The 12,582-nt window shown below is 37.2% G+C and overlaps 1 protein-coding gene across 1 annotated transcript in view; it reads right to left on the bottom strand.

The window, feature by feature from the left end:
* Nucleotides 1-539: 539 nt before the first annotated feature.
* Nucleotides 540-12,582, bottom strand: part of fanca (FA complementation group A) — a 42,694-nt gene continuing 30,651 nt past the window's right edge. The window contains exons 29-42 of the mRNA XM_075469322.1: nt 12,453-12,581; nt 10,611-10,695; nt 9,832-10,007; nt 9,627-9,732; nt 9,457-9,516; nt 9,249-9,353; nt 8,451-8,566; nt 7,692-7,848; nt 6,979-7,041; nt 4,930-5,023; nt 4,759-4,834; nt 1,744-1,894; nt 1,555-1,653; nt 540-1,449 (exon numbers count right to left, since the gene is read on the bottom strand). Of these exons, the coding sequence (XP_075325437.1) occupies nt 1,351-1,449; nt 1,555-1,653; nt 1,744-1,894; nt 4,759-4,834; nt 4,930-5,023; nt 6,979-7,041; nt 7,692-7,848; nt 8,451-8,566; nt 9,249-9,353; nt 9,457-9,516; nt 9,627-9,732; nt 9,832-10,007; nt 10,611-10,695; nt 12,453-12,581 (1,516 nt within the window). The 3' untranslated portion in view covers nt 540-1,350. The remainder of the gene's footprint in view (nt 1,450-1,554; nt 1,654-1,743; nt 1,895-4,758; nt 4,835-4,929; nt 5,024-6,978; nt 7,042-7,691; nt 7,849-8,450; nt 8,567-9,248; nt 9,354-9,456; nt 9,517-9,626; nt 9,733-9,831; nt 10,008-10,610; nt 10,696-12,452; nt 12,582) is intronic.

Here is a 12,582-nt window from a genome sequence, read left to right as displayed (position 1 = left end):
TGCTCTCTTGAGATATTCGGCCATGAAACGGTTTCCTATGGGCAAGCTTATACAGGCACAAACTATGCTGTTTATAATTTATTAATTACTGTACACTAGCACTGATAACGTGGAGGTGCGTCGCTTACTTAAAAAAATCCGGGTTACTAATTTTGAATTTTAGCCGAATGAATAAATAGGCAGCAGGTCTGTGGGCTGTCTGTGGCAGTAGCACGACGAGGACGTCAGTAACACCCACTTTACGACAAAAAAATCAAAATTACAGTAACCCGGATTTTTTTAAGTAAGCGACGCACCTCCACGTTATCAGTGCTAATGTACAGTAATTAATAAATTATAAACAGCATAGTTTGTGCCTGTATAAGCTTGCCCATAGGAAACCGTTTCATGGCCGAATATCTCAAGAGAGCAGCCAGACGCCTCTCGAATATCTTCGGAACAGCTCCAAATGTTCAACAACAAGCAGGGGTGAGTAGAACATCATGTTATAATGTGAAATCAAGGGCCCAATGTCAAAAAACCGGTCTTATCCTTTAAAGAAATAAAAAAAAAGAAATCTGTATCTGAAAATACAAACGGCAACCATAAACTGGTCAATTGCCTTCCTTTACAGATCTGATATAAAGATGACTGTACGGGCAGCCTGGAGAGCTCATACACGCCACAGTTTAATAAAACAAGCAAACGCATCAAACTTAAGAAAACATCCACAGAATACAACAAGAATACTTTCTTGGGACACTAACAATCTGTTTTTCTGCTTGTTCAAAAAAAAAAAATCCAGTTTGTTAATACTGCAATTTGTAAGAACTTTGTCGTTCTTGGTTGACACTTGACAATTTCCAGCTTTTGCTTTACAAAATTAGATTTTAAGATGGAGCTATCAGAGGCACCGTACTTCTAATATACATGGTTCTAAAATTAATTAGAGCCGTTACGCACAGTTGCAGACACATACCAACATTTCATTCAATATTTATGTTGCCTCATACATGTAAAGCACTTGTATGTGCTGCAGAGAGTTGTTGAATGATTTCCAAGAAGATGCAGTTTAGTTTTACAAAGTTACAAACTGTTTATCAAGTTATTACAGTTCTGACTCTTTTTTGTTGAGTTTTTTTTTTTTTTCCCTCTGTGTTGTTGTAAGGGAAGGGCTTCAAGTGTACATGTATGTTTAAAAAAGTGTATTGTGTACAAAAAGAATTGTAAATAAAATGTAAACTTTTTTTTTTACAAAGCAAAGCATTGGCCTCCTCATTTAAAATCTGGGCACGTAATGTGTAGTTGGATGAATCGATGCTTTTTATTTTTGTGCAGTCCTGTACTGTCAGTGTTAGACAGCTCAGTAGGTCAGAGGAAGTCCATCTCAGGGCTCAGACTGTGAAGGTCGAGATGTACCGAGAGAGCTGCAGCCAACTCCGGGTCCAGGTCAGCACACTGGGACTCCAGCTGGATCCACCAGCAAAGAAGCCAGACAAGAAAGAGTGAAGGCAGTGAGTAAGAGGTGTGTAAACAGGATAAGTGGAAAAGCAGATGTTCATGTGGGCTGTTTACCTGTCTGAGCTGACTGGAGGTGAGTGCAGTTGGAGACATCTGTGAGATCAAACTTAGAAGAAACTGTTTGGTGTGGCTCATGATCTGGGAGGGCTCCATCTGGCAACACAGATTAATTCCTCAGAGTTATAGTCTTTGTTTTGTTTTCATTCGTCTTTATAGACACATAGAGGCAGAACACATATTCACCCGCTTCTCAGACAGCTCTGTGGTTGGTGTAGGAGTGTGTCCTTCCAAGAAGAGCTGCAGCACAGAAATGTAGCAGACGACAGCAGTATGGAGGAACCCTGTACAACGTACAGCCCTCTGAAGCAGCTCTGCACTCTGCTGCGGCAGCAAGCTGAACACATACACACATCGAGAATTTTCACAATTTATAAGCCACAAGGAGATTAAAAACAAATAAGCTGACGGTACCTTGAAAGAATGTTTTAACCTATGTATGTGCGTATATGTGTCTATGTGTGTCATTAACACGCATTAATTGACACGAGCATGTGTCGTAGTATGTTTGTATGCGTCAATAAATGTATGTTAGTATGTGTCAATAAATGTATGTGTGTGTGCATGTTTGCATTGGTCAATAAATGCATGTTTGTTTGCGTCAAATGTATGTTTGTATGTGTCAATAAATATGTTTGTATGTGTCAATAAATGTACGTATGTATGCATGTTTGTATGCGTCAATAAATGTATGTTTGTATACATGTTTGTAAGTGTCAATAAATGTATGTTCGTATGCGTCAATAAATGTATGTTTGTATACATGTTTGTAAGTGTCAATAAATGTATGTTCGTATGCGTCAATAAATGTATGTTTGTATGTGTCAATAAATGTATGTATGTTTGTATGCGTCAATAAATATGTTTGTATGTGTCAATAAATGTACGTATGTATGCATGTTTGTATGCGTCAATAAATGTATGTTTGTATACATGTTTGTAAGTGTCAATAAATGTATGTTCGTATGCGTCAATAAATGTATGTTTGTATACATGTTTGTAAGTGTCAATAAATGTATGTTCGTATGCGTCAATAAATGTATGTTTGTATGCGTCAATAAATATGTTTGTATGTGTCAATAAATGTACGTATGTATGCATGTTTGTATGCGTCAATAAATGTATGTTTGTATACATGTTTGTAAGTGTCAATAAATGTATGTTCGTATGCGTCAATAAATGTATGTTTGTATACATGTTTGTAAGTGTCAATAAATGTATGTTCGTATGCGTCAATAAATGTATGTTTGTATGTGTCAATAAATGTATGTATGTTTGTATGCGTCAATAAATATGTTTGTATGTGTCAATAAATGTACGTATGTATGCATGTTTGTATGCGTCAATAAATGTATGTTTGTATACATGTTTGTAAGTGTCAATAAATGTATGTTCGTATGCGTCAATAAATGTATGTTTGTATACATGTTTGTAAGTGTCAATAAATGTATGTTCGTATGCGTCAATAAATGTATGTTTGTATACATGTTTGTAAGTGTCAATAAATGTATGTTCGTATGCGTCAATAAATGTATGTTTGTATGCGTCAATAAATATGTTTGTATGTGTCAATAAATGTACGTATGTATGCATGTTTGTATGCGTCAATAAATGTATGTTTGTATACATGTTTGTAAGTGTCAATAAATGTATGTTCGTATGCGTCAATAAATGTATGTTTGTATACATGTTTGTAAGTGTCAATAAATGTATGTTCGTATGCGTCAATAAATGTATGTTTGTATACATGTTTGTAAGTGTCAATAAATGTATGTTCGTATGCGTCAATAAATGTATGTTTGTATGTGTCAATAAATGTATGTATGTTTGTATGCGTCAATAAATATGTTTGTATGTGTCAATAAATGTACGTATGTATGCATGTTTGTATGCGTCAATAAATGTATGTTTGTATACATGTTTGTAAGTGTCAATAAATGTATGTTCGTATGCGTCAATAAATGTATGTTTGTATACATGTTTGTAAGTGTCAATAAATGTATGTTCGTATGCGTCAATAAATGTATGTTTGTATGTGTCAATAAATGTATGTTTGTATGTGTCAATAAATGTATGTTTGTATGCGTCAATAAATGTTACGTTTGTATGCATCAATAAATGTATATATGTATGTATGCTTCCATGTACGCAAGTATGAATGTATGTTTCTACGTATGTACAGTATGTTACTATGTACCTAAATTATGTATGTATGTTTTTTATGTACGTATGCATACTATGTTTGTGCAAAGCCCAGAAGAATTCATCTGGTGAAGAGTGAGATTTGTGGAAATTTAACTTTTCCTGTGTTCAATGTGGTAGAGTATCAGAATTAAGGAATTTGTGAATACATTCAGTATTTGAAATGATTTTGCCCCTTAATATTGCTTTCCCAATTTCCCAGAAAAATGTTGGAGAGATGTTCAGAGAATCATTTATTTCTTTATAAAACTGTCTGATTCATGGTCTTTTAGTGGAGATGTGTTAAAGGGCGGCCGTGGCTCAGTGGTTAGAGTCAGGTTCAATTCCCACTCTCGGTGGAACTGACAGCTGGAGGGGTGTCCGTCCAGCTCCTTGTCACGGCAAAGGTGCCCTTGAGCAAGCACCGTACCGTGTGTGTGTGTGTGTGTGTGTGTGTGTGAACAGGTACCAACCTGGATGGGTTAAAAGCGGAGGACAAATTTCATGTGTATGCATGACAAATAAATTATCTTAATCTTAAATCTTCACTATTCACAGAGTACTTATGACATGTTATGTCTTGTTATGGTTGCTGCTGTACGATGTCCTGTCCTAAGAATTTCAGTACCCAGTCCGACTCTGTTGTTCTGTGTATCTGTCAATAAAAGACTTGACTTGACTATTTGGATAGACCACTGTTGAAGCTTCTAAAGTCATTTTGATGGTACAAAATAAGAAGCGCTTCAGCTTAAAATGCCAACAAAAAGTCTAGATATGCCTCATCTGTTCATGCTCAAACACACAGCAGTAGTTATATTGACTATAGAAAAGTTGAAACAAGAAATGTATCCATCTCTACTGAAAAACATTACATAAAAGTGAAGAAAAGTGGAAGTGTCAGAAAAAAGGCATGCGAGGCAGAAAGGGAAATGTTTTAGGTTTTGTTTAGATTTTTTTTTTTTTTATAAAACAACTATCCCAGATCTTAGTAACGCAACAAACACTTCTGGAAAGACTTACCTACAGAAGGCCCACAGCATTAATCGTGTACGCTCATCCGATGTTACCATAGTCACTGGTTGGTAAACACCTTGTTCTAGAGTTGGTGAAAAAACAGATCGAGCACACGACTTTAGCAATAGACAAGACATGTAACATTAGATGTTGTTGAGCTGTAGATTAACTCTGTACCATTTGATCTGAAGATGAGCAGCCAATCAGCTGAGTTCGCCAACCCGGTCAGGAGTGCTGTGAACAAATCTTTGGCATTTTCACGACTCTTCTCCTTCAGAACCAAGCAGTAAATCCATACAAACAAAAAACAAGTTTATTTAAAAGTATACATCACACCTTTTATGATCTTCCTACTTCCACTTTTATCTTAAACTGACCAAATTCAGTTTACATTATTGTTCTTTTTATATGCATTTTCTTATTATTTATTCTATTTTTTTGTGATTTTCCAAAGTTGAAAAGGGAAAGTTCCCCGTCTTGAAATAATGTTCAGATGACCATACAGGGACTTTAAAAAAAAAAAAAAAAAAAAAAAACTGGGAAACCTTTCAGTTTCCCAGTTTGGCAGAAAAACAAGTGCTGTGGATTTAGCTCCTAACATATAAGCAGTATTCAATGGATAGAATTAACAAAAGGATGAATTACAGCAAGCAAAACCGGTTTCTGTCTTAATATGAACACATGGAACAATATGGCTAATTTAGGATGAAGCAATACTTCAGTTAAAAATTATTACAATCAAATTATAACAAAAAATTATATTGTACCTTTCATGAGATCCAAGTATACTTTACATGGAGAACTAGACAAAAAATACATGTTTATGTAATGTGTAAAACCTATTTTCTGGAACAACAAAATAAATGTCTTAATTCGGTCTGTAACAACTCACCAGCTGCAAGGCAAAAATGACACTGGACCTCATGGATAATCAGATAAAAAGAAGTATCTGCATCCCTTAAACCAGACTAGAGTGAAATACCAAAAACACCATCAAGTTTGAGTTATATTCTTTTGCTTAATCAAAATTGACTTGTTGCTGAACCTGCTTTAAACGTTCAGAACAGCACCTCTACTAACTTTGATGGCACAGAACTGAAGCACAAAATTGTCGTCATTTAGGGAACAGAGCTACCAAGTGTTTGTTATGTGGATTGCAGCACGTGTGGCTCTCTCAATTGATAGCTGTGGGATGCCTTTTAAGGACCGATTTTCATCAAATTCCAATGATTTAATGAAATCAAGAATATTAAAGTATATGGTAGGGATTTTTAGGATATGAATACACATTTTAAATGCATTGCATGCTTATGGGTTTACTTTAGCGACCACTAGTGGTCTTTACAACCAGCTCTCTCATGAAAAGACGTAGTTATAGCTTAAACTTAAATGACACGTGAAAAGTGCCAAAATCAGCTTGCTATTTATACACATTATCGTGCGAAGAGACCACATGTCTGGTGGAACGACATCCATGGCTGCGTATCTGAGACCGATTATGTGTTTGTCAAGTTCTTATGAAGACATAACGGACATAGTTGCATAAGTGGCCTGTTTATGTGCTTAGGCCCTTAAGACTTGATCGTTTTGTATTATTCTGCATAGTAGCTTGTGTGCCTTTTTTTCTTCTTAAGTCTGTCAAAACTATTCAATGTCAATGAAGATTTCCTAAATCTGTTATTTTTTGTGAAATTAAGTCATAGTTTGATGCTTTGGGAAACGTGATTATTCACTTCCTTACCAAAAGTTAGATGAGATCAGCATCACCCTCATGTAGTCATTCTCAGATTAAATTACAGCACAGAGCCACGATAAGCTTAGAGTAACTTTAAAAATCAAACAATAAAAAAAGCCAGCTGGCCTGGTTGAGTCTGTAGCTCCAGACTGTGGGCTTCAATTTAAAGAACAGATATGAAAGTGAATTTCATGACACAATTATGGCCATTTGCGTTACAATGCAATTAATGGAGAAATACACTGAAATAAGATGTACAGCTCTGTAAATTTAATTGAAACACCACTTATAATGATAAACTGTAAGCAATAAAGAATTAGAATTCCCTCATGGACTGACATTCGGAGTCCAGGAGGGAATGTGTAGACATCAGTAGCCCTCTATGCAGCTTTTGTGTTTTTTACACTCAATACATTAACTGTAAAGATGTTTTTTTCCACTCTCAGGCTTTCTAACCTAAACCTGAACATGATCCGATGGCAGTCGGTTACCTGGGGACACAAGAGTGCTGACAGGTAGTCGTTCACACACAGGAAGAGCAGAAAAACAAGCACCTGTAAGCAGAAATGAGGCAGCAGGTAAATGCACACAATTTGGAAAAGTTAAATATTGGCGTGCAGGAGCACTAATGAAGACCTGAGGTGGACAATCACAGAGGCCTACAATACACCCAGTATACAGGCGTTTTTATCATTCTATTAGTTCTGGTCTTGTGCAATATACGCTCATCTTAGTCTAATAAATGATTTGGTTTGAAATATATCTAGAAAGGAAACATTTTGCTGCACAAGGAGAATAAATCAGTGTGATATAAAATCCTAACAAAGTTAGTTGCTGAATAACTGCATCCGGGATATGGCCTCAATAACTGATCATTTATCAATCAGTCAATTGTCTGAAAGGTCAAAAATGTGACAGTTTGTAAAACTGCCAAATGTGTAACTTGCTTTTAAATAAGAAATAAAATCAGAGTTTTTGCTATGAAAATAAAAATCCAAAAGCTGCTAGCCATCATCATGATAGTGGATTTGTTAGCTACAGACAGTTCTTGATCTAACAGGTTCTAACTAACTGATGATGCCTCAACAAGTTAAGAAATTTGAGACTTTTGCTCGTCAAAAAAAATCCTTCCTTTTAATGTGGCCGATTAATATGGTTCAATCGGCCCACACAACTGCGGAAGGATCAGGTTTTAAAGCCTCACCTGTTTGTACTTGACATCTCTCTCTGGTTGCAGTGAATTCAGTGCAGCAGTGAAGCTCTGCTTGTTTCCCTCGCAGCCTCGCCAGGCACGATGCAGGCTGGCCGCCAACAGGAGAGCTGCAGCTGGAGGGGTCCGTAGTGCCTGACCTTTCTCCAAACTGCACGCCAGACAAAATTAGAACACAGAGTTCCTGTCGTGTTCAGGACTTTTTTAATACCAAAGAAAATGTCATTTAATATGATTTCACCAAATGCCATGGTAAGGAAACAAGTACAATAAACAGGTATTTGTACTTGCATATTCACAGTTTGAGAATTGAATCACTACAAATAAATTAATCTTAAGTAGGAATGGAAAAATGCTTTATCTGGTAACATTTAGGAGATCAAACCAACAAAATCCACATTTAGGTGAAGTGGATTTAATGTTATGGGTGATCGGTTACATTCAAACATGAGAAATAAAAACTGGGAGAGGGTTTTTTTGCTGCATTTCCACAGATTTGTGTTTCCACACTGTAGACAATAACAGAAATGAACTCTTGAATAATTTGGTCTATCGGTACCTTTGACTGGCAGTGTACATTCAACAACTCATTCAGTTTCTCTAAAGCCGTTTGGTTGACATTTGTTATTCTTAAATGGGCGCCATAAATGAGCAAATTTGCAAGTTTCTATTAACCCTTCTCTAACTAACCTGGATTTAGGCCAGCTTTTAATCTCAGGTGTAAATGGGTAATGGGTGAGGATGTGGTTTTACCTGCAGGCCCAGTGCTGACAGTCTGAGAGGAGCTGCAGCTGCTCTGGTAGACACTCTCCATCACGCAGACGACGCCACAGAGACAACAGTAGTGGCGACAGATGCCGCCACCAGTGCTACATACACAAACAAAGAGATCTGAGTTTATTTAATCAATCTCACACAGCTTTTTTCAGGTCTTCATCACCGTTTAAACATTTAATATCACAGATAATAGATCTTGTAGCAGGAATCACTTCAGAGTGTCAACTTTAGAATTAGTAAAGGCACACATCTTTTTCTAAAGCAGAGTAAATGCATATTGGAGCCGGTTTCCATGTTTTAAATTCATGCTGATGTTAATCTCCAGGTAATGCTACATATACACTTATTGAAAGAAAGAAAAATAAATGCATATAATAATATGTCATCTAATTAAATGTAGCAGTGTTATGAGTTACATTAAAAGAAAGGGAATATAAAAAGTCAACTAGTATAAATAAAGATTTGCTTGATTAAAAAAAAAAACAATAAAAAGGTATCATGTATAGCTCCAAATTACACACAAATCCACACAAATTACAGAGATGACAGAAAAACACACTGGTGACCAATCTGTTTAACAAAAGGTACATGGCTGATACAGCAGCCTTTTTTTTTTTTTCAATACATTGATAAAAGACTGTTTACAAGCTGTTAAAATCATGAAACCAAAAGTGCTTTTAAGCAGCCCTCGTAAGCAAACCTTTTAGCAAATGTCTGCAGATATTAAATTGATATGAAAAGATTAATTTGAGCTGTACGGAGGGCAGATCGTACCACTGTGGAGACCAACAGCAGAGGACAGCGGACACTCATCTGAGACCAGACTTTGTTGACTTCCTCTCCTGGACGTCCACACTGCACACTGGCACATAACAGACCCTAAAACAGAAGCAACATAAACAGACTTAAACTTTACATATTTTTAAGAGAACTCTGCAACTTCTTGGAAGGATATTAGATTAGTTAAGAGAATGGTTCTCACTTTCAAAAAGTGTGCAGTTATGTGGCAGGGCAGCAAGCCGGATGGAGAGCACGCCTTCCTCTGATGATGAACAAAAGGAATGACGACAGAGAATAAAGAGAACAATATGAAGTCTCTTCCTCCAACCACCTGAAACCATGTCGGGAAAGAAAATTAACTGAGCAGTTCACCTGATGATGGTTGACATGTTCTACCAGCCTGCTGCAGTCCAGAGTCGTCCTCCCTCCTTCAGCCTTTACTCTGATGAACAAGGCAGCTGGAAGAGCCAGCAGCACTCTGCCAAAAGGATTGTTTTAACAACTTTTAGAGATCAACCCTTGTAGCACATTGGCCTGTAAAGACAATCTGCATGATTTATTTGTGTGAATAGAGTACCTGTTCCATGTGTGTATTGTGTGCTGCAGGCTGAGTTTGGTGCTGATGCTCGATGAGGACGAGGTCACTGTGGAGGAGCATCTCTGAGACACCACTTCAAACAGGAAGTCACACAGATCAGCTTTGTTTCCACAGCCACCTGAGAGTTTAGTTAGTTCCATCTCATATACAAGCTCCTACACACACACACACACACACACACACACACACACGGCTCTTTATGAATGATGATAAACTACTTCTCAGTAATAATTTGTTATTTTACAGCCTTATTTACTAGTTAACCTATAAAGACCTGAGCAAAGCTGAAACTTAAAGGAATTGACGGAAGGGCACCACCATGAGTGGAGCCTGCGGTTTAATTTGACACAACACGGGAAACCTCACCCGGCCCGGACACGGAAAGGATTGACAGATTGATAGCTTAAACATCAACACTGGAATACTCATGTTGCATGACCACCTACCTAATCAGCAGTCTGTTCAGTGTGCCACCAAACCAACTCAGACCCACCAAAGCCCAGCCCCATAGGAGATGGAGGAATTCCTCTCTCCAGTTGAGCATTTTAACGCATTTGGATATACAGTATAAGTTTAACCAAAAGCCTGACCCATATGATAGAACCATTACAGAAAATCCTCCTCATTTCTTCCACATCAAACACATGAAAACTTGACTGTTTTCTTTCCTCAACATTCTTCCCTTCGTCTGTAACTGGTCACACTCTTTTGACTCTAAAGTGTACGCATACACAGCAGATAGCAAACAGTGTACGCACCTGTAATCTGGACAGGATGTCTGGCCAACAGGTTCCCGTCTCCGACACTCCCACCTCACAGTTTAGCTTTTCTAGACTCGTGTCACTGTTGACATCAAATACAAAGCAGTTATGTTTTCAGTACAGGTGGAACTGACAATTAATGGATTATTCATTCATTTCACTGCTGTAATCAGGTGCTTTTGTGTATTTTCACAGCTTTTTCAACATTTACATGATTGTTACTATTCACGTTGAGACATTACAAATATGCCCCCCCAAAAAACACATACCAAGTCATTCTACTCAAAGATTGATCAGATTTTTAGTGAACATCTAATACTATGAACACATATATTAAATATATATAATGTATTGTAAACAGTTTCTCGGGCAGGTGTAGAGTCAGTTCCATTTATTGTAAATAACAGCCTTTAAATTACCGTCAATTCCGGACTATAGAGCGCACCTGAATATAAGCCGCACCTTCTCATTTTAAAAAGAAAATCCATTTTGTACTTGTATAGGCCGCACTGCGGGTGGCCGCGGGTGGCCACATAGTAATATGAGATATTTACACAGAAAGATGTTACACGTGAGGATTTTTAAACTTTTAATTAAATGCATATGGTAACAGAAACAAATACATACTGCAAAAGGTTTTTTTACCGAACAGTGCATGTAACACGGCTGGTTTTAACTTAAACACATATCGGTAACGCACAAATACAAAGTAAATATCTTTTTTTTTTTTTTCGAACAGTGCCTGTAACACAGCTGGTAAAAAAAAGACAGTAGCCTACTAGGAAAAGTCATTGATTGCCTTCAATTTAAAAGCTGCATCATACGCATTTCTTCGTTTGTTTTCCATGTTGAGAGTGAGTACAAATGACCGATTTACAAAAATTTAGTAGTGTAAGTGTGTTTGATTTATCGTACCACTTCATTGGACCACTGTGAACTATTCCTTAATTTTATTGGTCTAATGTTACGGTGCAAAATGTTTTTGGCGGCATGAAAACAAAAGAAAAAAAAGCATATATTAGCCGCACCGTATTATAAGCCGCGGTGCTCAAAGCCTGGGAAAAAGTAGCGGGTAGGGGTCCAGTGCCTTGCCCAATGACACATAAAGGGGCTGGGGACTGAACCAATGATCCTTCATTTGGAAGACAACAACTCTGCCATCTAAGGCCCTGCCGCCCCTACTGATCTGTGTCTCAGAAATTTAAAACATATCCTATATTTGATCACATTTTAAGCTTTAAATATGACAAAAATATCATAACTATACATTTTGATCAGTTAATAATGGACCTGTTACTTGGATTATAGTCACTCTCTACAGGTGGCATAACTTGGGGTTTCTTCAGTATGTGATGAGTTATTTGAGCTTGAGCGGTTTTAAGTAGTCTTATTTGTTGATATTTTAGCCAGTTAGTAACATTCCACACAAGTCAAATTTGCTACTAAACGTTTCTGTTTGCAGTGTAATCATGGATGTAAACCATCTGTCTGCCACTCAATTACTCAGATGCTAAATAAAATCTTATGATTCTCCGGTACGTTCTGAGCATCTTTTTCAAAGCTCTATGAACATCTTTCTATGCATTTATATGAGTGTCATACATGTGTCATACATAATCATCATATGTTGCAATGTTCTGACTTTTTATGACTCCAAAAGAATCCAGATTTTGACCTTGACTGTTTTGTAATACTTCTCTTACAACGTGCCGTCCTTTGAACGCACACACTTTAAAAAGCTCTGCCTCTACTGACAGATCTAAAGACAAACTGTGGAATCAAAACAAAAATCTTCAACAAAGCTGAATCACAGGACACGCGACAGAGTATTAAAATCACCTCAACTGCTGGTCCATGATGGCATTGAGCAAGTTCGAACAGAGGTTCTTCATGTCTCCTCCACAGCCTCCCTGCTCCTCAGGAAGCGTCAGGTAGAGCTCCAAGCACGCCCACTGCTGGTACTCCTGAC

This window comes from Odontesthes bonariensis, chromosome 7, assembly GCF_027942865.1.
Source record: "Odontesthes bonariensis isolate fOdoBon6 chromosome 7, fOdoBon6.hap1, whole genome shotgun sequence".
Classification (NCBI taxonomy): domain Eukaryota; kingdom Metazoa; phylum Chordata; class Actinopteri; order Atheriniformes; family Atherinopsidae; genus Odontesthes; species Odontesthes bonariensis.
The sequence above is the reverse complement of the archived record's forward strand: the minus strand, read 5'-3'. Positions and strand labels throughout refer to the sequence as shown.